Source organism: Lissotriton vulgaris, chromosome 7 (genome assembly GCF_964263255.1).
Source record: "Lissotriton vulgaris chromosome 7, aLisVul1.2, whole genome shotgun sequence".
Taxonomy (NCBI): Eukaryota; Metazoa; Chordata; class Amphibia; order Caudata; family Salamandridae; genus Lissotriton; species Lissotriton vulgaris.
Genome location: NC_141695.1, coordinates 1,488,773,163 through 1,488,800,122, shown reverse-complemented (window position 1 = coordinate 1,488,800,122; position 26,960 = coordinate 1,488,773,163). Strand labels below are relative to the sequence as shown.

At 44.2% G+C, this 26,960-nt stretch overlaps 1 protein-coding gene across 1 annotated transcript in view; it reads right to left on the bottom strand.

The window, feature by feature from the left end:
• Positions 1 to 26,960, bottom strand: part of LOC147705851 (extracellular calcium-sensing receptor-like) — a 210,446-nt gene that overhangs the window by 157,443 nt on the left and 26,043 nt on the right. The window contains exon 2 of the mRNA XM_086928989.1: positions 21,254 to 21,545. Coding sequence (XP_086785115.1) covers positions 21,254 to 21,545 — 292 coding nt within the window. The remainder of the gene's footprint in view (positions 1 to 21,253; positions 21,546 to 26,960) is intronic.

The following is a 26,960-nucleotide window of genomic DNA, read 5'->3' as shown; positions in this document are numbered from 1 at the left end:
GGACTGCAGATGACACACATGCATCCACAGACACTCTGCATACCTCACAACCCACTGACTCCACAACTCCTACCCATTCCTCTCCTGTTCCACCCTCTGCCCAGGCACCCCACCTTGTTCCCATTGAATTGTTCTCTCCCCAAACCTTCACCCTCCTCCCAATAAATAAAAATGACTCCCCTTCGACCTGGCATCTGCACCTGCGCCCGAGAAAAACATCCTAAGCAAAAAAAACACCAGGAAATCCCTCCAATCTCAGAAGAAAAAATCAGCTCTGGCAATCCATTGTTCACCAGACATGCCCAGTACCTCCGTCACACAAAACAACTCCACTTAAAAGACCTGTCCCCTCCCCATTCCTGACACACCCCTCAAACTTTTAAAAATCCCCAAAACAGTTAAGGACACCCCATCCCCATCTTTATCTGCCCATGTCAAATTAGTAGTTTAAGTATACAATGATGTTAGTATGGCATGGATTGCATATTGTCCATGGAGTATGAGCACTTTGACAGTATGTATTCAAGAATTTTGTGTCTACATTTCCTACATAAAAGGTTTTTTGAATTAGCATTTATAATACTGGCCCTTTAAATCTTTTTTTTCGAACTAAAGGACACGCGGCTCCGTTTTACGGTGCGCGCGTCATGTGACCTCTGCTTACGTACTTCTACATCCTCAAAATACCCAATCACCAATATTCGGGCAGTGCATGTGAACGAAGTAGGTCACAAGCGGGGAGTCGCCAGGCTTAAAGTGAGTACCAACGCGAACCGGGTAGGCAAGAGGCTTGTCAGTTACAACTCATGTAACTCTTTGTCCGATGAACACTCCTTGTTTTCATTACTATCCTCAAACTGTCTTGGCGCGACGATTACCCCTGCCGCTGGTTCCAATAAGTGTAGTCGATCTTGCTTTCACGTAAATTCAATTTTAAGTTTGTTCGAAGTCTCTTCCATACCCCAGTGTTTTTTTAACTGGATTATAATTTTCTTGATACCGACTTTCAAGCTACAAGCATTTATTTTATTTATTTATTTATTTAAAACACTTATAAAGCGCAGCTGTCACCTGGCAGGTATCCTGGCGCTGAAGAGCTACTCCTGAGTTAGAAGCAATGGGAAGTGATTATGGGGGATGGACGTGGCAGGGGAACTAGGGGAAGAGCCAAGTTTTTATTCGTTTCCTAAAAGGTAGAAGCTGTGGAATTTGACGGATGTCGGCGGGAAGACTGTTCCAAAGCTTGGCAGCAGCTACTCTAAAAGATCTTCCCCCGATCCTGGCCTTCTTAAATCTGGGTATCGTCACAAGGCAGGCAGTAGCGGATCGTAGAGTTCTGGTAGGAACGTACCAAGAAAACATTTGTTGGAGGGGTCTTGGTCCTGATCCGTGTAGTGCCTTGAAGACCAAGCAGAGAGCCTTGAAGGCTATTCGTTGCTTCAAGGGAAGCCAATGTAGCTCGGCTAAAGCAGCTGTGGCCGAGGATCTCCTGGTCCAACCAAGGGCCAGTTTGGCTGCTGCCGACTGGACTCGTTGGAGTCTGTCCAAAAGTACCGTGGGAGACTCGAGCAAGAGGGCGTTGCAATAGTCAAGGCGACTGAGAATAGTACACCTGATTATCAATGCTCGGGCCTGGGCGGGTAGTAGTGGCAGGATTTTACGCAATGAGCGCATAAGGGCCGAGCAGGTAGCGACTGTTTTGGTTACCTGTGTTTCCATGCTAAGGTTGTTATTTAGCATGACACCCAGATTGCGGACACTGGTGACCGGCTGAGGTTTATCTGGGTTTTCCGGGGGCCAGAATTCCACAGGCAAAAGGCGAGGGATTCGGCTTCCGGGACAAAACAGAACCTCGGTTTTAGAGGAGTTGAATTGGAGGGAATTGCGGTGTAACCAGCCAGCAGTGTCTCTTAGGCAATCGTGGAAGGCTTCCATGGGGATAGAGTTTTCCCCCTCCCATGAAAGGATGAGCTGGGTGTCATCCGCGTAGTTTACTGTTTTCATTTTATGGGTTTTGATTAAAGTAACCAATGGATTTAAGTAAACATTGAAAAGAATCGGACTGATAGAGGAACTCTGGGGTACACCGTGAGGGACTGGGGAGAAGGCAGATTGGAAAGGAGGGAGGGATACAGCTTGTTTCCTATCTGTAAGGTACGAGTGGAACCAGAGCAGGGCAGTGCCGTCAACCCCAGCCTCTCTCAACCTCTCCAGCAGAATGACGTGGTTGACAGTATCGAATGCGGCAGACAGGTCCAATAGGATCAAGGCCACTGCTTGGCCCCTGTCTGCCCGCATACGAAGTTCTTCCATGGCAGTAAGCACTGCAGTTTCAGTGCCATGGGCTGGACGAAAGCCAAATTGGAAGTCGTCCAGGACGTGACTCTGCTCAAGATGTGTTGACAGGCAGGAGCTGACCCAACGTTCCACCACTTTCGCTGGGAAGGGTAGAAGTGATATGGGTCGAAAGTTGGAAAGGCACTCTGGGTTCAGAGATGGTTTTTTCAGTAGCGGGGTGATAAGTGCTTGCTTCCAGGGGGTGGGGACGAGTCCACAGCAGAGGGATTGATTGCAAATCCTCCGGAGGGTGAGGAATAGCTCCTTTCCGCATGCTTTCCAGGTTTTAGGGGGCAGTGGGTCCAAGGGGGACCCGGAGGTGATGCCAAGTGCCAATCTCTCAAATTCTGCTTCGGGGATCTGGGGAAAGGCCAGTAGACCTTCCCTAGGAGGGCATACTGGACTCGGAGGATCACGGTTGGCGGTATTGGCTCCGGGGAAAATTGGAGTGTCTTGCAATGGGGGGGTTGCCAGGTTATTAATGATGGTCTCGATTTTGTCCGTAAAGAACTGAGCGAGATTGTCACAGAGAGTCTGAGAAGGGGGGATAGTTTTCTTGGCACAGTCAGGGTGCAAGAGGTTGTCAAGGATCTGGAATATGCTTTTCGAAGTATTAGCTGCGTTAACTATAGTGGAGCAGTAATAGGACGATTTGCTCTCTGAGATGGCAGATTTGTATTCGCGGAGCTTGTTTTTCCAGATGGTTTTGTTGTTATCACAATATCCCTGTCTCCACTTCCTCTCAGCCTGTTTACAGGCTAATTTGAGAGTTTTCAGGGAGTCATTGTACCATGGAGCAGGTGCTCTGCCTTTAAGTTTACAATGTTTTAGTGGAGCAATAGAGTCCGAGATGGATGCAATCTTCGCACTAAAAGCTCTGTAGTTGTTTTCAACCGAGTTAGTTGGGGAGAAGCTATCTTCCACATCGAAGACAGTAGTGGAAGAGCTCAATTTTTCCAGGGCTTTCCAGTTTCTGTACGTGAATTCTGGTAGAGCGCTTTTGTTCAGCTTTCTTGTTTTAGTACTGGTGATATAAAACTTGATAAGTGAATGATCCGTCCAGCTCATGGGCAGAATGTCACTCATGTGTGTTAAGTCAGGACTCGAAAAGATAAGGTCGAGTCGATTGCCTGCTGAATGGGTGGGTTGCTTAACCAATTGGTGAAGCCCCACGCTGTCACAGGACAGCAGGAGATTATCCAGGCCAGTATCTAGGCTACCGTTAGGCCAGAGGTTAAAATCCCCTAAAATGATTAGTTTGTTGTGGGAGGTTGCCATATTCGAGAAGGTGGTGAGTAGTGCTTGCTGTTGCGGGATGGTAAATGACCCTGGAGGTCGGTAGCAAATAATCGCCGTGAAGATATCTCCTAGGTGGCAGTTTACGGCCAAGCCAAGGAGCTCAATCCCGGCCACTGGGTCTATGTCTATGGTGTTTATATGCCAGGAGGCTCGGAAGATAATGCCAACTCCGCCACCACGGCCTTTGGGTCTAGGGAGATGCAAAATATTAAAATCTTGAGGGCAGGCCCATGCTAAATCAATATCGCAGTCAGCTTGAGTCCACGTCTCAGTGAGGAAAAGGACATCTAGATGGTGGGATTCTATGAGGAGATTGATTTCATTAGCATGCTTTGGTAATGATCGGACGTTCAGCAAGCCTCCTATGAGCAGGCCCTTGTGCGTGAAGTCAAATAGAGGAAACGCTGTGTCTTCAAAGGTGAGCTTACCTTTGTGAGCGGACCCTCGTAGAGTTATCAGTGTATCCCGGGTGTATCGTGGGGGCTGCGGGCAGATTTGGGCATAGTTGTCGGCGCTGGGCGCGTCCTCATCGCGGACGAGCGCAGACGAGCTTGCCTTAAGCGCGCCTTGGGCGAACAAATGGCGTGCCCGCTGCGCTCGTCCGCTGCGCTTCCGATGTTGACTCATTATTTGTAGTGGTAGCTGCAGACGTTGGAGGGGGGACGTGGCCAATTAGAGGTGGACGTATCTCCAGGCTTCCTCGGCGAGTGAATGGCGCTAAGAAACGAGCGTTTGAATGCCCAAACAGCTAATGATCAGCTGCTCGGCGAGGCTGGGTAAGTGCCAAGATAGGTTGCAGTGTGCAAATGAGCAAATTAGGCAAGTTAAAAACACGAACACAAACTTTAAAATTATGCAGATTCCGCTCCCGGCTTTTCGCCTCAGGAGTAAGTCTTACAATAGAGCTGCGCTAGTGCTCAGCGCGCTCTATTTATTTTGTGGAGGGGGGCGTGGCCAATTAGAGGTGGGCGTGTCTCAGACACCCTCGGCGAGTGAATGGCGCCAAGAAACGAGCGTTTGAATGCCTAAACAGCTAATGATCAGCTGCTCGGCGAGGCTGGGTAAGTGCCAAGATAGGTTGCAGTGTGCAAATGAGCAAATTAGGCAAGTTAAAAACACGAACACAAACTTTAAAATTATGCCGATTCCGCTCCCGGCTTTTCGCCTCAGGAGTAAGTCTTACAATAGAGCTGCGCTAGTGCTCAGCGCGCTCTATTTATTCTGTGGAGGACAAACACTAACTAAGTAGACCAATTAAAGACATGAGATATGATTTGTTTTACTTGTGCACGTAAAATGAGGGCATACTAAACAAAGAAAATTGCTGAGTCATTTTTTCTTTACAAGTTGCAAGTTTTATAAAGACAAGCATGCTCCCAAATCAATTGTTGTCCTTTGAAGAAATGAGACAATGATGGGCACTAGTGGGTGCACACAGTGTGTTGATAATAAACCGGACCCCTGAAGTTCACAGATGGAAATATACCTTGTGACGGAGCAATTTGCATATATAAATGTTGTCATGTGTGTATGTTTTTTCTCCCCTTTACAGGTTGGGGCACCTGGAAATCCTAGGGACGTCTGGGTAAAACCGTGAGTTTTATCCTGTTACACACACCCACCCCCGAGGTCAGGGTACACCTTAGCGTGTGTATACCGCCCGGGTGGTTTCCTTTTTTATCTAATTTGGTCCTGATGAAAGCTCAGCCGAATTGGAAAGCATGAGCAGAAACATGTCGACCTTCTTGCACATTTAGGATCCTGTTGGTTCAGTTTTATAACCAACCCGTGTCCGTCTCACTTGTTTTTAATGATTGCTTACTATTCCTTTATTAAAGTTAATTTTCGGAATTAGTTTGTTTTCTTTTAACACACTATTAAATATCACCATATCACTTCACCCAAAAAACCCAGCTCCACTGTAAATACAGGTGTCGCAGCACACCAGGGAGACACTCGGTCTTCCCTGTGGGAACCCTATGATGAAGCATGTCACCAACCAGGTTGGTGAGTGAGGGTTCTTTTTAAAAACTAAAGGTTTGTTCACTATATCACACACTGTTCTTATTTTTTTGATTTCTGGTTGCAATCACTAGCCCTCCCCCTTTTTTTTGATTTGCACCTATAGTCACTCCTTTATTGTTGAAATTGTCTTTATAAGGGGACGAGGAGTGTCTCCTAACCCTGTCTCTCCTATTGTTAGATTTTATACATTTCCTGGGTGTCATCGTCAAAATCAGATTTGGCTAAGAGTGTGACATGAAGTCACAACCTTTTTATTTCCACACTTACACATAGGTCATGCTTTATTTGTCAACGTAGTGCAAGTGTCTCAAAGTTCAACAGTTTAGGCGAAGCATGCTTCATATGTTTGTGATGAAGAGAAAGGCATCTGTTTCATCAATACAGCTGGATACAAACAGAGTTCGACTAAATGGATGGCAGTGACCTTGGACACACCCATGTACACAAAGTGATGTTACAATACTGGTATGTGACTTGATGGTGGGGGACCTAAGCCTGTGTCTTCTTTTGATCTGGTAGAATAGTGGCAATGCCAACCTTGACACAGGTGGCATGCCACTTTGGCCAAAATCCCTTCATGGCTGTGAAATCATCTTATGCATTTCCTGAGCCCATGGTGGGTGTAAGGTGAGCAGTATTCTCATAGTCTTCCACCCTTGTTGCCTCAACAGGACTCCCCTTACTGAAGGGATTCTTGTTAGGCAAGGTGTGTGTTGCCCTTCCTTACTCATTTATAAGTCAGTCATGTCATCTTGCTTTTGTTTGGTGTTATTACATGTATAGTGTTTATGGATTGTCCTAGCTTTGATTTCATATTTACAAACACACACAAGTCGCAGTTGAGCATATGAATTGTGTGTAATTTGTCTCTTGTGGATGACTGACAATGGGGTTGATTTAAGCTATGATTGATGCTGTTCCATGTCACACTGAACTGAACTATAAGGGCTGTGATGTCTGTTGGAATGCCAAGTGCTAAATGTGGTAAGGCAAGTGGACAGTGAGGGCACAGAAAGGATGTATTTGTCTACTGTGCAGATGCTCAAAGATCATGAGTCTCCACCATGCTCTTAGTTCCCTCACATGGGAGACTGTGTTTATGGGAATATGCGTCCTAGCTGCAGATGTATTATCAAGGGTTCAGGTTGCATGTGCTGAGCTTTCTCAAACAAGGGTAAATGTGAGAGTGACTAGTATGTAAATTTTCGGTTAGAGTGGAGATACATACGTCATGGTGCAGGACAAATTCAGTGATTGTCAGAGTGTAAGGTATGAGTTGAGTGCATAGGCAGATATTGTGTAGGACACATGAGCTATCCACATTCACATTCACACTATTGGAGTGTTTACAGATAGAATGATGTGATTCAGAATATACAATTGCCTAAATCCTGTGCAATGTATGGTACAAATAGGTAGCTGTGATATGTGTTAAACCAGTTAGACCAGGTTTTTATTCTGGCAGGAGATGAGAGCTGTAGTCTGTGCATCTACAGCGAGGGATGACTGTAACTAGGCATTTCCTATGAGTGATGATAGTTGTTGAAATGAGTCACTGATGGTATGGAGCATGCAAGTCACATGTGGATGTGGCAGGACCGCAGTGAGACAAGGTTTAACTTGTCATTTGGTGCAAAGTGGATAAGTGTATGTAAAGGGTGTACATCATTTGGGTAATTTAGGGTGCTGAACAGTGACATATGAGGTGTAGTATAGTTGATGTATGTTTTTTTCCAATATGTGGAAGCATTTGTTTCAGAAATGACAATCTGAAGGACTTAAACAGAGTATGGTGGGTGTCTGTTCATGTGCAAATGGCTGAGGACGTATTAACTGAGCGGTGTAAGTGTCTTGTTGTGAGATGTGTTGATGTGTTAATTACTCATATCAGAGTAGGCTATGATGCTGTACGTTGTTAAATGATTGCCGTCCAAGACATTTTTAAGGATGAAACTGGGTATGAGAATGGTCCATTTGACAAGTAACATTTGACATTTGCCGATGAAATAATGAGTACAGTACATTGTGCACATGTCATGAATTTGAGAGGTGTTCTGTAAATAGTGATGAAGAGTGTTGGTGTGAATGTAGATGTGGATGTAAGAAGGGCAGCACGTGTTTGAGATATTAAGATTCATTTAGGAAGAGTTTGAGTACAAGGCAGGAGCTTTTGTGGCAGACATGATTTTTCCGAAAAATGCACCAGTGGGGCTTATGACGTGCTTGTGTATGTTTGATAGTTTTGAAAGATGAGCATGTACTTTGAGGTGGACGTGAAAGTGGTCATATCCGCATAAGCAGAGATTATGCAGGCCGAGAGGTAATGTTGAAATGTACATATGAGTTTATTATGTGTTTTTAAGTAGGCAAAAACAGTTTGCAGATGAAATGTGAGGATGTAGTATGTGTTCTCTGCCGTTTGTTGTCTGCCACTAAATGTTCATGATTGTATGTTGGAATGTCTGCTTTAAGTGCAGTGGCATATGCAAAACCTATTGAACTGGCTGTGTGTGTGGGGAAGTTGTTTCAACAGAACAATTTGCGTCCACCTAGCCTTGCCTTGTCTGAGTTGTGTGTGGGCATGAGTGGCGAGCTACCCTTTGTAGGTAGATGTTGTCCCTGATGGATCATTCTTCCTTTTGGATAATGCCCTGGAATGGAGGTGGAGATTGATTATTTTGAGCTTTCATGATGCAGACACTCTGGCTTGCAATCCATTGCTCAGAGGGCTATTTCCCCCCCAAAGTAATATGTCAAGGATGTGTGTTGTTGGGCCACCTGGGGTCAATCTACTCCTGAAACGTATCCCCACACTTCCCAGGAGACTACACACACATGTGTAGTGATATCACTCAGACTTGGAATATCAGAGGTATGGGGACACCAAGGGAGATGGACTCATTGAAATGATATCTCTGGTTGTTCTGATGTTAATACAATGCACCGTCACAAACACACACAAGTGACACTGGAACATTACACCCAGTTCCATAAGTGTTTTCATTGTCAATGTATTTTACCAACTGTATTCTGGTTTGGCAAGGGTAGCCCTTGTGTGGGTTCTTATGAGGTTCCATTTACCACATTGAAAAGTGACACAGGGCTAGAGGGCAATATGTCTTTGTAGAGGATCGCCTTGATGTTTTTAAATATAAAAGGTGCAGTGTTTCATGACCACATGTGGACAGAGCAAACTACATTCTGCACATATCTCTCATCCTCACATGGTGTACCCACCTCCCTTGGCTTGAGGATATATATGTCAATTGGTCCAAGAGCCACAGGTTGAGCCCCCCTCCGGCTTCCTCAACAATGGAGGCAGCCCGCTTACACAATGTGCTGTGCACTGGTCCCTCCAAAACTGTCAGTGCAACCTACATCCTGAGATTCATGTGTACTACTACTCTGCAGTACACAATCTGCAGATTCAGAATTTAATTATTTGTTAGCAGCTCACGCTTCAGCTTGAATAGATAGATGCTGAATTGGTGTGAATGGAATTCTCAGGAGATTACACTAGATACATACAGATTGGATGCTGTCTGCTGTGCACCCAGTCCACACATGGTGACTGTAATCTACATTGTTGTTGGCCCATGCATATTTTGTAATTCCTTCTGGATTTTGTCTCCAAATAATTCACTGATGACTGGGACACCAAAACGTCTAATATTGTTTAAGTGGCAATCACTTAAAACATTACTGCGTGGCTGTGTTTATTGACTTATATGTTGTCTGGGCCAATTTCATCAGGGTCTTGCTGTAAACAGAGGCATCACTATGTCATCAATAGTCTTTGGTTAAATTGCAGGCTGTGATGTTAGTCATGCTGACAGATGCTCAAACACACCACACTAATCTGATTGAGCAACAGTGTTGCTTTTTTTGCCACATGACAAGCTGTGATGAACTCAAAGTGGGATGTCAGGACAACTTGTGTTCTGCCTCCTCTGTTGCTTCTCAACAATCCAGAAAATGTTGCTGATTATGGATCACCTTCCACAGATGCACAGTTGTGTTGCAACCCATCCATAAATTGTTCACAGTGTATTGTTTTGTCCTATACATTCTACCCTACTCTGAACGCATGGTATACATTTCCTGATTCATGACTGGATTGAAGCTAACTGAACTTGATCTGCAGTGTGTGTAGTAATCAGCACCCCGTTGACTGGTACAGGAGATACTCAGAGTGATTCCGCACACTGTCACGTTAACCACTCATGTGTTGGACAGCGTCCCACCCAGGCTCGATGATTCCTATGAGCTTTTATTTGGAAACAGGTGACTGTATCTCTCTTAGCCCACCTTGAGTGATTGGAGAGACCCACAATCCATGTGGCAATTTCTTCACTGTACTTTGCTAAAACACAACAGTACCCTGCTGGGTGGCCTGAGTGAACAGTGGTGTTTGAATGGCCCGGGTCCAAGAAAGGCATGTTAACCAAGCCTGGCAAAGAATAGTGTGTCCCAAGATTGTTGCAGTGTGCATGCTATCTGACCTGTGTACATGTTTGTGATTGTATTTAAGGGATTAATATATCTGAGTCCTGCTCTGGATCTGTGCTGGGTCCTTCCCATGTTGTTCTTCCTGACACATCCGACATCCCATTCTGGTTCTGTCTCCCTATGACAACCTCTTCTGACACTGGTGTACTCATCATGACACAGGATGTGGGACTGTGTGATTGGTCTGATGGGGGTGTATATCTTGGTTGGACTGTAGTATTCAATTAGTTGTCAGTAGACATGTATTACTCTGTCAACAATTTGTGCATTGAGTAAAGTGAGGTGTGAGATAGCACATAAGCTAGGACTAGGTTACCCATCTGATTGTGTGGATTTATTTTATTTTTATTTTAAAAGTTTTATATAGCGCTAGCTTGACCCGTAGGTATCAGAGTGCTTTACATACACACAGTAAACAGCAGAAGGACATTACATTACATAGTAGGCTGGCAGTAAGGAAGCAAACCACAGAAACAATATAGCATGGGAAATAAATATGCAGTGCAACGGAGGGGGAGAGAGCAATAAAAGAAAAGGTGAGAATGACATAGTCCAGTCATCCACTATCTGTGAATGTCCAGCGAGAGAGTAGACAACTCAGATAAAGGAGACTGGTTAGTTGACGTTGGTCATGAAAGTATTTGTTTAGGAGATGGAGTTTCAGGTCCCTTTTGAAACAGGAGAAGGAGGGGTTGCATCTGAGGACTCCAGGGAGAGGGTTCCATATCCTGGGAGCGTTTGCCAAAAAATAATCGGTATTGGGTGGTTTTCTTTTTCAATTTCGGAGGAATAAGAAGGAGTGAGTTGGAGCTTCTTAGTGTTCTGGATTGACCTGTTCTGATCAGTGTGTTACTTAAGTAGTTGGGGGCAGGAGAGTGAAGGGTTTTTTGTGTGATGCAGGCCACCATGAACTTCCTAATTCAGCTTCGAAAGACAACTAAATAGGGCTTACCTCATCCTTGGCAGCTGCATCATTGACCTTTCGCTTGGGCTTGGATGTTTTGTCTTGCTACTTGGTAGATCAGCTATTTCTTTAGACTTCACTTTCCTGTGTGATTTCTACAGTATTTTCTTTGACAGCTATCCAGAGTATAATATGTACTTCCTCTAGGGTGTTTGTAAAACGGTACGGTAATATGGCTGAATGATGTCACTTCCTGCAATGTGACTTCCTATGACATGAGATAGAGTGGTCTTTGTATGCATTCCAGATCTTAGGACTTAGCCTATTTCACAGATGGGTGTAGGTGTGGGCACAGTACCCATGAATATGTCTCTGTGGAAATACTTTTGTGAGTTCAATGGGGTTCTCTTGCCCATCAAAGGTTTGTTGTGTGTTGTGGTGAACTCATGCATTCACTTTGTGATACATACATAACTGTGACTATGGGCATTCCTGTTCCAACGTCAAATGTGTGTTTTTCATAGGGTTTAGCGGTCTGAATGCACCTACCTGATGATGATATTACCTGATTTGACATGCACAACATGTTATGGAACCAGGGTCAGATTGGGATCTCAATGAGGTTTGGGCACTGTCAAAGTCATTGGCACACATTCCGTGATCATCCTTTTCATTGTATCCTCTGCGCATTTCCCTGGCAAGGGATGTTTCAAAATGCACACAACTGCAAATCAAGGGGATGTGGGGTAGGTTAGACTGGTCAAATGAAACTTGCCTCCCTGCAAGGCCATTACATGCAATGCAACCTCCCTGTACCTGCCCTGACCTGACAGTGGTGGAGGGTTGGGGGAGCTAACACTGCTTCTCTAAAGGCACCCAAGGCAGGGAGCCAAGGTGAGTATGTCCCACAACTGGCCCCTAGCCTCAATTTACAGCACAGTTGTGGAACAGACAACATACTGGTACCACATTGCCGTGGCCTGGTGGTGACTGTGGAAATAAGTCAGTCTCTTGGTGTGGTTTACATATCCCAAAAACTATGTCCCACAAGTGACCCTGGTGCACCGCCAATCGGCCAGTGCTTAATTGCCCGCATTCCCTGTCCAAGCCTATACAGAACACTTTCTGAACAAACTCAACGCCCATAGGGCACTATGGCTTTCAGCCCCCCGTCGTGGTTGTCAGCCCAGGATGAGACAGCTCCCCCACACACACAGACAGTTCTTGAGCTGTTGTGGGTGGCTGGTCTGTCATCTTTGCACATCAGCACACAAGTATTTCACATATTTTTAAGGGATCATTTAGTAGTCTCTAGTACACCAGCATCTCCAATCTACCCATTCCTTAAAGTTGACACTTGCATTTGCTACCACAGTGTGAGAATGAATTTCCTGCCGAGTAACCTTGGGCTTTGTTTTGTTCCTGTTTTTTACAGCTTGGACTTCACCCAGAGGTCTTGAGGCACTTTGCATGAGCACCAGTTACATTTGTGAAGGACTCATTGATGTAGGTATTTGCCCCTCAACCCCCAAATTGTCTCTACATTGCTGGGGGTATTTCCCCCAACCTCAAATTGTCTCTACATTGCTGGGAGGTTTTCCCCAACCCCCAATTGTCTCTACATTGTTGAGGGTATTTGCCCCCCAAAACTCAAATTGTCTCTACATGGCTGTGGGTATTGCCCCCAACCCCTAAATTATCTCTACATTGCCGTGGGTATTTAGCCCCAACCTCCAAATTGTCTCTACACTGCTGTGGGTATTTGCCCTAACCCCCAAATTATCTCTACATTACTGGGGGTTTCCCCCCCATTAATTTGTCTTTACATTCCTGGAGGTAATTGCCCCACAACCACCAATTTGTCTCTACATTGTTGGGAATTTTTGCCCCCAAATCCCAAAATGGTTTTTTATTGCTGTGGGTATTTGCGCCCGCAACCCCCAAATTGTCTCTACATTGCTGGGGGTATTTGCCCCCAACCGCCAAATTGTTTCCACATTACTGGAGGTATCTGCCCCACAACCACCAATGTATCTCTACATTGCTGGGGGGGTTTGCCCCAACCCCCAAAATGTCTCTACAATGCTGGGGGTATTTGCCCCAACCCTCAAATTATCTCTACATCGCAGTAGGTATTTGCCCCAACCCCCAAACTGTCTCTACATTGCTGGGGGTATTTGTCCCCAAACCTAAAATTGTCTCTACATTGATGTGACTATTTGCACCCAAACCCCCATTTCACTCTACATTGCTGCGAGTATTTGTGCCTCAAACCCAAATTGTCTCTACATTGATGTTGGTATTTTTCCCAACCCCCAAATTGTCTCTAGATTGCTGTGAGTATTTGCCCCTAACCCCCAAATTGTCTCTACATTGCTAAGGTATTTGCCCCAACCCCCAGATTGTCTCTACATTGTTGTGGGTATTTGTCCCAACCCGTAAATTGTCTCTACATTGCTGTGGGTATTTGCCCCATCCGGCAAATTGTCTCCGCATTACTGGAGGTATTTGCCCCACAACCACCAATTGGCTCAACATTGCTGTGGGTATTTGCACCCCAACCCCCAAATTATCTGTACATTGCTGGGGGTATTTGCCCCCAACCGCCAAATTGTCTCTACATTACTGGAGGTATTTGCTACACAACCACCAATGTGTCTCTACATTGCTGAGGGTATTTGCCCCCAAACCCCAAATTGGCTTGACATTGCTGTGGGTATTTGCAGCCCAACCCCCAAATTGTCTCTACATTGCTAGGGGTATTTGCCCCAACACCAAAACTGTCTCTACATTACTTGAGGTATTAGCTGCACAACCACCAATTTTTCTGTACATTGCTTGGGGTATTTGCCAAAAACCCCCAAATAAGCTCAACATTGCTGTGGGTATTTGCACCCCAACCCCCATATTGTCTGTACATTGCTGTGGGTATTTGCCCCTCAATTTGCCTCTATATTGCTGGAGGTATTTGCCCCAACCACCAATTTGGCAGTACAATGGAGGAAGTATTTCGGGTAGTTACGTTGTTCTGTATGGGTCGAACTTACCTTCTGTGATGACCGCGTCGGTTGCGGTTGTAGTATTGCTCAAAGAGGTAGAGTATAAGGATGACATCTTCGAAGGGATACATGACATGGCTGTACTGTCACATTCGTAGGATTTGTGTTGTGGCGTGATTCTGACCTGAAATAAGCCCCTTCCGGATGCTCTGACTTGTTGGTTGTGGCAACCAATTCAGTGAATAGGAAATACGCATCATACTTGGGCATTCAGACTTGGCTTTGGATATACCTCTGGATGACTCCATTCTGCATTTCCAGAAGCATCTCATTTGGAAAATGAGGACGGAATCAGAGTGACTGAGTCGTTTGGTAAATAAAGGGTTTTGGGCATTGTACTGCATCATTTGGTAGAACGGGGTTCCAGTATGAGTCAGTTGTAAGGTCCTTCTCCGTACGGCTCTGGGATGGCCTTCTGAACGAGATTGGAATAGGCACCAAAGTGTTTTTTGCTTGGCTAATAACTTTGGCACCGTTTGACGGAGGTTCTCAAATTTTTCAAACCTATAGTACACTCATTGATGCTGCTGTCTGGAAAGTTTTGCAGTGATCAATCAAGATGTGGCCAAGAAAAAGAGGGGTCCCAAAAGGAATTTTCCCCGTGCAATTTCCCATGTTTCAGTTTCAGTTTATAAGGCTTTATTTCAATAAAACATATCTTAAAAAGCATAACATAGTACATCAACTTTGAATCCACATCTATGAGTCCACAACTGGTACAGTACTCGAATGACAAGTCGGTTAAAAATAATGTACATGTGCAATTAAAAATTCTTTTAAAAAGTTTTGATATAAAAACACTATTTATACAATTTCATTGCTGTGGGTAGCCTTTTAGATCTGATGGACCAAGCCCATCTTAAACATTTTGACAGTTCGCATACAAACAGAAGATGAGTATCTGACATCAGAATTCGCAGTGCTACAATGTGATGTCTAGTGCCTAGTTCTCTACATATTGGTTTTAGCAAACTGTTTCTCTGTAGTTTGTATGCCGGGCATTCAAACAAAATATGGGCAACGGACTCTACTCTGGTTGAACAAATTGGGCAAAAGGGTGAGTTTTGAGATGGGACTATCCAGCGTGCAGTAAATTCGCCCACTAGAAGGGTACCTACGCTGAATTTAAAATACAATGCCTGATCGATTGCCTTCGTAATGATATCAAGGTAGGGTTCCCGAACTGCCACATCCTTGATCCTCAGAAACTCAACAGTTACTCTGCCCTGTTTCGAATCAGAGCTACTTTTGCTGGATACCCAGCTCCAGTAAAGGTTCTTAAGGACGGCTTTGGGGGGAGCAGATCTAGATACCCAGGCATCCTCAAGCCCTAGCTCGCCTAGCAGGAATTTAACATCTTTGAGCCACCTGATTTTGGACCAACCTGGCATGGACTGTACTTCCAACAACCCGTCCGCATACTTGGCAAATTCTGGGACTCGCCGTAGACGGGTCCATAATAGTAGCGGTCGGATTTGTGCCTGGTCCTTGATTGGACGACACCCCATGTCAAGGAGCAACGGTAACGTGGGGGTACTCAAGAATTTATTCTTCGATCTCGATAGGTGGTCTAAATTACATGATCCCCACAGTTCTGCCCCATAGAGTGCCTCGCTAACTCCTCTTGCCTTGTAGATATCTCTGACCGGGGTGATTGGTTTAGTTGAGGAGGAGCGCTGTTCTTTGAGAAGTGCCCCCCCTACCCTTTTGTGGCTTAGTAACATCTTCTGAAGGTGCGAATTCCACTGCATTGTGTCTGATAGGTGGATACCTAGGTAGTCAAATTCCACAACCCTTTCCAGGGGCACAAGGTTCAGGGCTGGTGGTCGTCCAAGTTTTTCAGGGGGGTTTAGCACCAGGTATTTGGTCTTGTCAGTATTAATTATAAGCCCCCTGCAGGTACAGAAGGACTGAAAACTGTCCAGAAGACACTGTAGACCCACAGGGGACTTGAAAATGAGGAGGGTGTCATCAGCGAATAGGAGGGTTGGTATTCGCTTGCCCGCCAGGGAAGGTGCATCAGATGGAATTTTCAGAATATGCTCCACCACTCCGTTCACATAAAGTGAGAACAGAGTGGGGGCAAGAACACAACGCTGGCGAACACCCCTATTCACTGGAATTTTGTTGGTCTTCTGACCCTGACTACCCCACCTCACCTGGGCGAAATTTCCAATTTGGAGCCTCGTCAGTATTGACAAAATATACACGGGCATCCCCATTTCGGACAATACCCCCCACAGGCGATCCCTGGGCACCAGGTCAAAGGCAGTCTTTAGGTCAATAAAAGCAAGATAAAAACTGCCTTTGCCTAGAACAACCACTTTCCAGTATATGAGCAGTAATCTAAATGCCTGTTTGATGGTCCCTGTACCGGCCCTGAATCCTGCTTGGAAATCCGAAAGGATATTATTGTCGTCAACCCACTGCAGCACTCTCCCAAGAACCACCTTGCCAGCGACCTTTTGTGGAGAACCGATTAAGCTTATTGGGCGGTAATTGGCGGGGTTGTCCCGGCGCCCCGTCTTAAAGATTGGGACGACCTCAGTCCCCTTCCACGAGTCAGGGATTACTGCACCAGTAATGATGGCATTGAGTAAAGATGAGATGATCCTCCCCTATTCGATATATCTCTCATCTATTTGGTGAGGAAGTCCTCCATGTTACCCACCTTGCCTCCCTCAGGGAAACCTATGAAGTGGAGGTTATTCCTGTGGGCCCGCCCCTCCGCATCTTCCCCTTGTGTTGCCAGGCCCTTCGTGAGTGTCTCTAGAGTAGATACTTTCTTTTGGAGAGTGTTCACTGTGTCCTCCACCGTCAAGATTTGGGTTTCTGATACAGTGATATGTTGCACGGCATTGCAGAGGTGATATCCGAGTAACATAACGTCTGATCCAACTGCACCAATCTTGGCCTCCAGCATATCCCTAGATTGCGTGATAGCTGCTAATATTGAGGCGTTATCCAGCAGGTGTATTATCTGGTCACTTGGGTCAGGTGGTTGGGCTACAGCACCAGTGTATTTGTCCATCGTGCTTTGCTTTGTGTTGGCGCTGGGAGGCTTATCCCTGTTTTTTTTGGGGGGTATATTTGTTAGGGGATCTACGCTAGGTGTGTAAACAGTTGTAAAATGATATGAAAAGCCTGTGATGGGGTTGACGAATCTCGCCGGACCAAATCAGGGAGGTCAAGGAAGGTGGTATTTTTGAGGGGCAATACACTCTGAATCCGCACCTAGGCCTAGCTTGGCCGCCTCCGCAAGTGGGCATCCCCAACCCCCCCTAATGGGTGTCACAACTCACCTCTATATACTGGTGCATCAAAAGATAGCCCGGGGAACAGAGTACCACAAGTCCCAGTCTCTGCTTGTCCAGGGGCACCTGGCAGCCTTTCCTAGTGGACTGAGTGATGCACAGTCAATGCACACAGGACACGATTTAACTGAGCTGTAATTAGCGGACCTCAGTGGCGAACGGTCTCGGCTACCGTCCAATGTTGGTCTGCCACCTTTTGTCACTAAGGGGATTCTGCAAGATGCTGTAGAGGCCATGTTAATTAATGCTGTGTAAGGCCTTAGGGCACATACCACCACTTTACCACCACTGTTTCCAATAGTCTGTGCCAATCACCATGAATGTTCAGTTTCTGCTCCCATGGCCATATGGATTAAGGCGAGATATTGTGGGGGAGTCAGCGTATCTCCAAGTCCGCAGCTGCCCCCTGCAAGCACCCCCCGGGTTAGCCGGGGCACTGAGCTGCAATGGCGGGCCGCAGCACTCTACTGAAGGTAACCTGGGCTCAGCCTCGGGCCCAACGAAAGAGGAGCGAGGGGAGGAGGGTGGAAAGGGCTCTCGCCGGTGTTTTCTTTTCCCCGATTCAGCCACTCCAGCCAGCTCAAATTGGCCCAGGGATCTCGCACGTCGGGGACCACACCACGGACTAACCCCTGGCATGAAAGCAGAGGGGGAGGGACTTGCCCTGGGGGGCTCTTTATCAGAGATCTTTTATCCAACTGCCTATGGGTGAAGTGTGGGTGAGGGGCCAGGTCAGGATAGATAGTGTGTGTGAGGACAAAATGTGGCACAAGGTACCGGAAAACTATTTTATTCTGGTGGTCCTCTGTCGCAAGTAAAATTGTGAATAGTCGGTGGTTGCTGGAACTAAGGTTTCCAAGGAACGTGACAGAACTAGCATGCAAGTGGTGTGGTCAACATGTTTCTCGCTTTTAGTACATTGACTGCGAATCTTCAGGACCTAATAGATAACTACTATCAACAAAACATGACCTATAATAGTAACAGTTTAAATAAAGTACATGAGTTGTACTACCTGTTTGACACTGCTCTTGCCTAAGGGTTAGAATATAAGGGAGTCAACAGTACCCGGTAGGTCTGACATCAAAGGGGGAAACCAAAGTGGTAGAGGTTTCTGCTGCCTATGTCAGTGCCCGTTGTGCCTACCCATAACTACCGGGTCCGGTTGTTCACTCTCTTTTGGGAGAACCTGACATTTGGATTCAATGTCCTTTTGGCTGAAAGGATTGGCCTGTTTGAACTCCGCAAAGTACAAAATTAACTCTGCCGCACCACGCAGACCTCCACAAGCGGTGGAGTGAATTAGATAAATGCCACTCAGAGTGATTTTCAGCGCCAGATGTTTGTCCGCACTGTGCAATCATCACGAACAGCACCATGCACAGCGCAAGTGGGCGCTGATTCCTTTCTGCTGCTCTAGTAGATTTTTTACTCAAGCAGCAGTTTTCTCAACGCAAATGGACGGTTTCTCAACACGAGCAGGCATGAACATATGCAACCACTCGCAATGAGAAATCCCACCGCCCGCATTGAGAAATCTCGCCAGGAGGTTGATTTTCCATGCACGCACTCGCCAGCTTGATGTTGACCACCTGGGCACATCTTGCTTCGGGAGCTAAGCGAGCATTGGTTTAAGTCATTCAGATCAGTCTGTATTGACTGTGTCTTGCCTGTACTCTGTTACCTATTCTGCAGACACAAATGGTTGTTAAAAATCTGTTTAACACTTCCATTGGTTGGGGCTCCAGACGTGGATGCACTACTGGACCCATTAAAGGTCCATGTAGTGCAGTGTCCTCAGTGTATTCCAATTCTGATGTCAGCATTCTTAGAGCCACCATGGGATGCTTCAGCTGATGTTGGAATGGACACTGGCTCTGCCTCAGGCTCACAAGCTTCAAGTACTTCCTCAGCAATGGCTGTGGGAACTGGAGAAGATCACCTTTGCTCCATTGACCCGATCCAAGAGGAGTCACAGGGACCTCCATCTGTGGAGGCAAGCAAAAGTGATGTTGCATCTTCTGCACAGGAAACATAAAACTCTTTATGTCCTGGGAACAATTCAGCCTTTTTTCTAAAACAACCTAAATTGGAATACGAAAACGTAATTTAATGTTTTATTTTTCCTCTTTGCTCTACCTGAGCACTATGGTTTTTGGCAGGCTCAGCTGGTCGAACAGTATATTGACTATTAAGAGAATTTATATAGCATTTTTGGGCTTTTTCTTCATTTTTTAACACATACTATGCTTTTAGATGTTTTTATACTCATATTTTAGATGCTCTTTTTACAGGTATATTTTAATTTTTTTCTTTATTGTCCAGTCTGATGAGGAGTGGGTGTTATGAACCCCAATGTGCCCCAATATAGGGGTAAGTAGTTGTATGACCTTTACCTACATTTGTTCTACCATTGTTCTACATATCAGTTCTGGCACTGACCCTTTAGCTAGTTAGATACTGCATAAATGTCATGTGGCTTTCTCCGAAAATTAGCCTCATTTATTACGCATCAGGATTCTCAGTATCACAGTAGAAGAACCATCTTCTGTAAATTAACTCTGTAGAAGGGTCACCTCTTTTGTCATCCTTGGCGACATGCCCACAGTACCATGAAACATCAAGGTAGAACCCTTGTGGGCACCTATCGGGTATATAAGCACTACATCTTTGGTAGGTAAGAAGAGGAGAAAAAGCTTCCATGCTGACACGCTAACATGAGACACTGAGGTACCTGCACGCAGACATTCCAGCACACAGTGTTCTGACATCCTTTGCAGGGTGTCAACTCTAGACCAAGAAGGGGTCTTTCATTCTCTCACATCAGGTAAGGGGACTGGCTCTTTTCTAGGGGGATTCTTGGCTATACACCTACATACATGCTAGGTACTCTTAGGTATATCTAGTTAGGGTTAGCTTCTTAGGAGTATGCTTTATTACTGTCATGTATCCTTATGCCTTCATACATTCACTGTTTTAGCACTCTGGTAGACTTCAATCTTTTCTTTACTCTGTTGGTGCTTATAACTGTATACATATGTTTCTGTCTAATAGTTGTTGCAGCACACATATTTTACACTAGAATGACGCTGGTTCAATAAATGCCTATTGAAAACATCCCCACTGTTTATTCTGTGTATCTCTTTGAGACTAAGTAAGCACGAGTGACTGAGCAAAAAGTACTTTACGGTTTCCACAATCCCTGAGGGGTCAGGGTTGTCATGTTCAATAGTTAGCAGAAATTATTCTGTCCTTGGTAAGAGGGGCTCAAAGTGGCACTATGAGCTAGCTACTCTATAGACTAACATATCCTTTGGAGGTGTCTGGAATGAGTCTGGACACCAATCCCGTTGTGTATGTTGTCTAAACGTGCAGATCATATATAGATTTGTCGGAACTACATGACAGAAGCACATATCAACTTTAAATCCTTATCACAGATGAAGTAATCTAGAGAAAACCATCATAACAAATCAACATCTCAGAACTCAGACTGTAATGTAAAGTCCTCCTGCAAAGCATCCCTTCCTCAAATATTCTACAGGGGGTACTCCTTCTAGCATCGGACCTTTGCAACATAAAAAAGACTCTCTGATGAGCACTAATCAAACAATACAACCCACTAACTTTGAGAAAGCAACTAAATAATACTCACATATCGAAACCAAAGTTTCACAAAGTTATTTATTGCCCAGGTAGGTTTGGCAATGTTGTTCATTTCTTGCACTGGTGGTTTTGCAAAGTTATTTAAATGCTTATCATGAATAATGCGACACAATTAAATTTACTGTGCAGTTAGAACATACCTGTGTTATCCTGTGGAGGCCTAAAATTCTGGCCACTTGAACTGATGAAGATGAGCGGGTATCACCAAGCACAGCCACCATTTTTAAGGGGTGCTGACAACTGTAGTTTGGGACAGTATCCCCCATACCTGACAACAGCCACAGGGACCCTTGGGCTGGCAGACTGTCCGAGTCACAGGTGTCAAGAATTCTGAATCCCAGGGTCATATTAAGCAGCAAGTTGGGATTTTGGTTGATCTCGTCTGTAGCAAATGCCATGGCAAGGGCACATTGGTACATTTCAACGTAAATTCTGTAAATGTTTAAACAGCTGTAAATGGCAACATTTCAGCATTTTCTTCACCTATCAACTCAAATAAAAACATTGCACTGAAAAAAGCTTCCTAGCAAAACCATTAGTATGAGTAAACCATTATATATTTAAGACTGTTGATTGTTTTCAACACATGCAGGTTTACAGCTAAGAGTTGTGCAAAGTTAATACAATAGTTTAACTGTTAGCACAAAGGTCAAGGCCATTGTACTTCAAGTATATCTGGGGAATTTCTTCTGCTAAATTTAGTGCTTGATGTAGAGCAAGGGCATATTAACTGAAAGGGGTGAAAATAAATGGATATTGCGCAAAATATGATGGCTTTATTGACTACAGTACCTTTCAATATTTGAAGGTATTGGCTTACGCTCCACTAAGGAACCCTGGCCAAGGCAAATCAGCACAAGGGCAGTATGACACAATGCTATTAACTGGTTCAAAGATTAGTATTACTATGAGGATTATTTTTAAAAAAGCCCCTTGCAGCACGTTTCCACCACCAAAACGTCACTTTTGTGATACTCCAAAGGCACAGTGTGCAGACCCATATCTACAAAGTTATGCAAAGTCACTTTACTTGGCATTTTATGGCATCATAGATATTAAGTAATGGAAAGCAGTGCAAGTCTCTGCCTTGTCTTACTCTGAGTCAAAGAGGCATTCCATGGGCATTGCGGTAGGTGTTCCCCTGCAACACCCATGTATTTGACGCTGACCCAGGTTTACAATATCTCGTGAAAGTTAGGCAGTGCCAAAACCTTGCGCCTGCCTAGAGCAGGTGTAATAAGGAGAAATGTCTACATTTCTTCTTGTTTTTTCCTCTATCCTCATATGCTGCATACTGCAGCACACATAGCATGAGGAAAACGACTCTTGTGATTGTTTATGTGCAAGAAAGTGCCCTTTTTCTTCACAAAAGCAATTGTGCCAACAACACAGACACCCTTGCACCAAGGTGGAGGGGTTCCTGTGTTGGTGCACAGCTGCAAAATGTGCAATGGCTGAAAGAACAGGAATGCACTAAATTTTGTGAATACGGTGCATTCCTGCCCTTTCCAACTGGCATAGAGTAGTGCAGCAAGAAGCCTTGCAATGCTGCCCTACACTATTTCTTGTAAATAGGCCCCTGAGTTTTTAAATTTTACTTATAGGCACACGTGCTGATGGACTCAGGAGAAATACTATGACAACTTAATTATGAAGATTCTATGTACTCAACATCATAAAGAAGATTAATAATGAATATTATAAAATACTTGTTAGACTTGGCATCCTTGGCTTGGTTTCTCCAGACTTTTTGCCTCTACCTCCTTTATTTCTGATAGTTTGCTGTTTTCAATGCTTTGGACACTATGCCACTCCTGAACAGTGACAAAGTGCAAATCCTCCCTGTACAAATTGTTGTAATGATTGGTTATCCATGATTGTCATATTTGAGTTATTGGTAGGTCCCTAGTAAAGTGCAGAGAGTGTGCCTGGGCCTGTAAATCAAAAGCTGCTAGTGGGCTTGTAGCACTGGTTGTGCCGCCCACATGAGTAGCCCAGTAAATATGTCTCAGACCTACCACTGTAGTGCTTGCACGTGCAGTTTGTAGCTGCCATTTCGACCAGGCAAGTGAACCCATCTGCCAGGCCCTAATCTTCCCTTCTTCTATGGTAAGGCACCTCTCAGGTGGGCTAAAGGCACCCTCGTGGGCAGGGTACAATGTATGTCAGAGGTAGGACATGTCCTGTTGTGTTTTACATGTCCTGATAGTAAAATACTGCCAATTTCATTTTTCAGTATTGGAAGGCTATCTGTCCCATTGGCTAACATTGAAGTTGCTTTGTAACATCTTACAAGTATAACTTTCCATTTGGAAAAGATAGATACATTGAGTTTTAGCTCTCTGAACTCAGAATTTATTAACATCATTTAGTAAAGATGTTTTTTAAATTGTATGTTTGAAAAGGCCACTTTTAGAAAGTAAGCATTTTCTTGTTTAACTATTCTGAGTGCCTCTGCTGTTTTGTATATTGACTGTCTGGTTTTGGTTTACAGCTCTCCAGCTCTTCTCCTTGGCAGAGGTTCATATTGAGTCTAGAAGTGATCTAATTCTCTGGGGTTTAAGGTCTAATACTTATACCAATTTTCCTTTTGTTCTCTTTGTGGCAAGGGTCTCTGAGCCCAGTCCAAACCAGTCCTGTCCTCTCTAACCAGGATTCACTACAGGAGAATACCAACTTTCTCTTCCACAAGCTTTAGAAAACGGTCCTGCTTTAGGATGCAGTTCTAGATTATTAACTTTAAAATCTATATCTACACTTGCTGTTTCTCTTCAAATGTGTTCACCATGGGTCCTGTTAGTTGCATCATGATGCATTGTACCTTATAACTAGTCACATCTTCGACCATTGAGACGCTGCACAATATTTTGTAGTAAGTGATGTATCACTAGTATATATACTAGTTTGGGCTGATTCCTTTATGAATTCTTATGATAGTGATCCCCATTGGGATACATTTGAGCATTTCAAGCATTAGGTGCAAAACTTACTTTTAGTCTTGCAGTGTTACTTTCACACTTGAAAGACAACGTCTTTAGTAGGATCAGTATCCGTTACATCGAGGATAATTTCAAAGCTTCTGCTTCCCCAGTACATCAAGGGGGCTTCAGACCTTAGTTGATTTAATTAAACAGTCACAGACCTAACAGTCAAAGTTTGAGGCATTTTTTATCAACTTTAAACTTAGGTTGAATACTCTTCTTCTAAGTTACTGGTGTTTGGTGCTTACAATTTCTTAAGCGCAATGCTTATCTAGGGACATTCTTAACAGGTTATTTAATGCTCTCTAAGGATTTTCTGACTGTCGGTCTTATGCACGAGGACTATATAATTAATTCTTTGGTGTCTTCCCTCTCTCCTTCTACTTATTTGGGTATCTGCTTTTACATCTTAAAACATGGTCAAATTGTGTCTATGTCTCTATTGAGCACTTCTTTGTTTGTTAACTTTTATGAGTCACTTCTAAATCTTAGTTGCATGCAACATCTGCATTAAGTGGTTGACACTGGGAGAATTATTTGATTTTTTTCAAAAAGTTTGTGATTCTTAGTGGTGTAGTGTTTATTTTTACCAACAGCCTTGAGACAGTCGTCTACATAACAAAACATGTGTCGGCTGTCTGCATCTACGCTCCAACTATGTGTCGAAAATATCAAGAACTTATTTAATTTTGTATTCACATTTAGACATTATACATCTGTTCATTCTATTTTCCTTGATGTTTTATTGAAATTAAATCATACAACAGAGTCAGTTTGAAACTACCTTGATGTTCTGCTCTGCATTCTAATTGTGATTATGTAGTATATGGAAAAGCTTTTCCTATAAAGAGTAACCCTGTTTTGGTGGCACAGTGTTTTCATTGAGTATGTGTTACATTTACTATTAATTATTTGCAAACATTACAGAGGTGCTGACCATTCTCCTATTACCACTGCCACCTGTTTCTAGTGTGATATATTGTGATTCATGTATGTTGGGTTTTTGTTGTTTTGGTCTTGTTTAGTTTAGCTAAAGATACGTTATTTTTCAAAACTGGTTCGGTGTCCATTTGTGGTGTTTTCACTATGTTACTGTGTATTTGGAGTTCAAATACTTAACACATTGCCTTTGGGATAAGCCTGTCTGCTTGTTCTAAGCTACCAAGAGGGTGAGCAGGGGTTATCTAAAGTGTGTAACTTCCTTACCCTGACTAGAAGCAAGGGTCTCTACTTGGACAAAGGTGCATACCTCTGCCGACAAGAGATCCCTATTTCTAAAATTACTTCAGTATCTGCGTGAGGTTTGACGAGAAACATCTCTCCCTTCCACCTTCTGCAGCAAACATTTTGGTGGATAAAACTCAAAACCTCCTTTTCATAAAGCACTTCTTGGACATTTTTCATCCCACCTTCTGCCCTTTGACATGAGATTAATATCAATTAATCTCTTATTCCTAATAATTCATTTCTGTTAGTAATCTGGCTTAACAACTCACGCGGGATCTTAAAAAACTGATTCTAAAAATGTATTACATTGATTAGGTGCAACACAAGCCCATCTTTCTCTTGAACTTGGTCTTAACAAATGTAAATTGCAGATCTCATCTTCTAATTCTTTAAAACAAAATAATTTCAGGTGGCACCTCAAATTTGCTACTGTGTTCATCCTCCTTGTGGTGCTTTAGGATTCCTAGAGTACCTAATGCAGCTCTACTATTTGCCACTGCTCGAATTGTCGCAGCTGTCCATTCATTTTAGAAGATATTGACTATGTTCATGTAACGGAAAGACAACTCCCATCTCTCCAAAGAACAATGCATACAGTCACCAGCAGCATATTAGCTTCTTGGACAATTGTAATTTAGAGAGCTAAAAAGAAAATGGTGCATTTCAATTGGCTCTTAATTGGTCAGTATCCATCATGGAGAATCAAAAGCCGGAACTTGAGTACAGGACTTTGCCATCTCTGCAAGTTTACGCCAAACCTTTTGTCCTTCACCCATCCTGTTTTCTGAACACGTGTATTGGCCTTTTGGACTCTGGGCACTTTACCACTGCTAACCAGTGCCAAAGTACCTTGTGCTCTCTCTTCTAAATACGATAAGTTGACTTACTGCAATTGCCACACTGTGGCTCACTGTTTAGCAGCGGCAGACCCTGAAGCAGAGATCAGACCCGGGACCAGGGTTCAATTCCTGACGCGGCAGGATCTTGGGCTCATTGTCTACAGACTCGATAATTCTCGCCTCGGCGCCTACTCTAATCATGGGTCCCACGCTGCAACTCTGGGCAATAGCTTGTTTAATCTCCACAACGGCCCCTACAACACTGGGATGCCTGGCTTCACCTTGGGGGTGCCCAGGAGGGACATCTCACAGGGAGAGCCAGGAAGGGTTCCACAGCGTTATACAGCGTTGGGATGCCCCGGTGATGGGCAGCTGTGCGCTTTACAAGTATACTTCATTTACATTTACATTTTACATTTAATTTACATGTAAGTCCCCAATTAAGTGACATTACAAGTAAGCAGGGCTGGTAATTTAAATGATACTAGAGAGCCTGCAGTACTATAAAGTAGCCTTTTAATAGATGTGGTATGCCTGCCATTGCAGCCTCTGTGTGCACTTTCAAACTGCCATTTCCACGTGGCAAAATAAACCTTTTGCCAGGCCTAATCTTCCTTTTAAACACATAGGTCACCCCAAGAGTAGGAACTAAACAGCCCATAAGGCAGGGTGAACTGTATTTAAAAAGTTGCACAAGTACTTCAAAATGTTACATGTCCTGGTAGTGAGCTACTGCACGGCCTACCTCTCCCATTGGATAAACTAGGGTTGCCTTATTACATTTAATAAGAGATGACAAT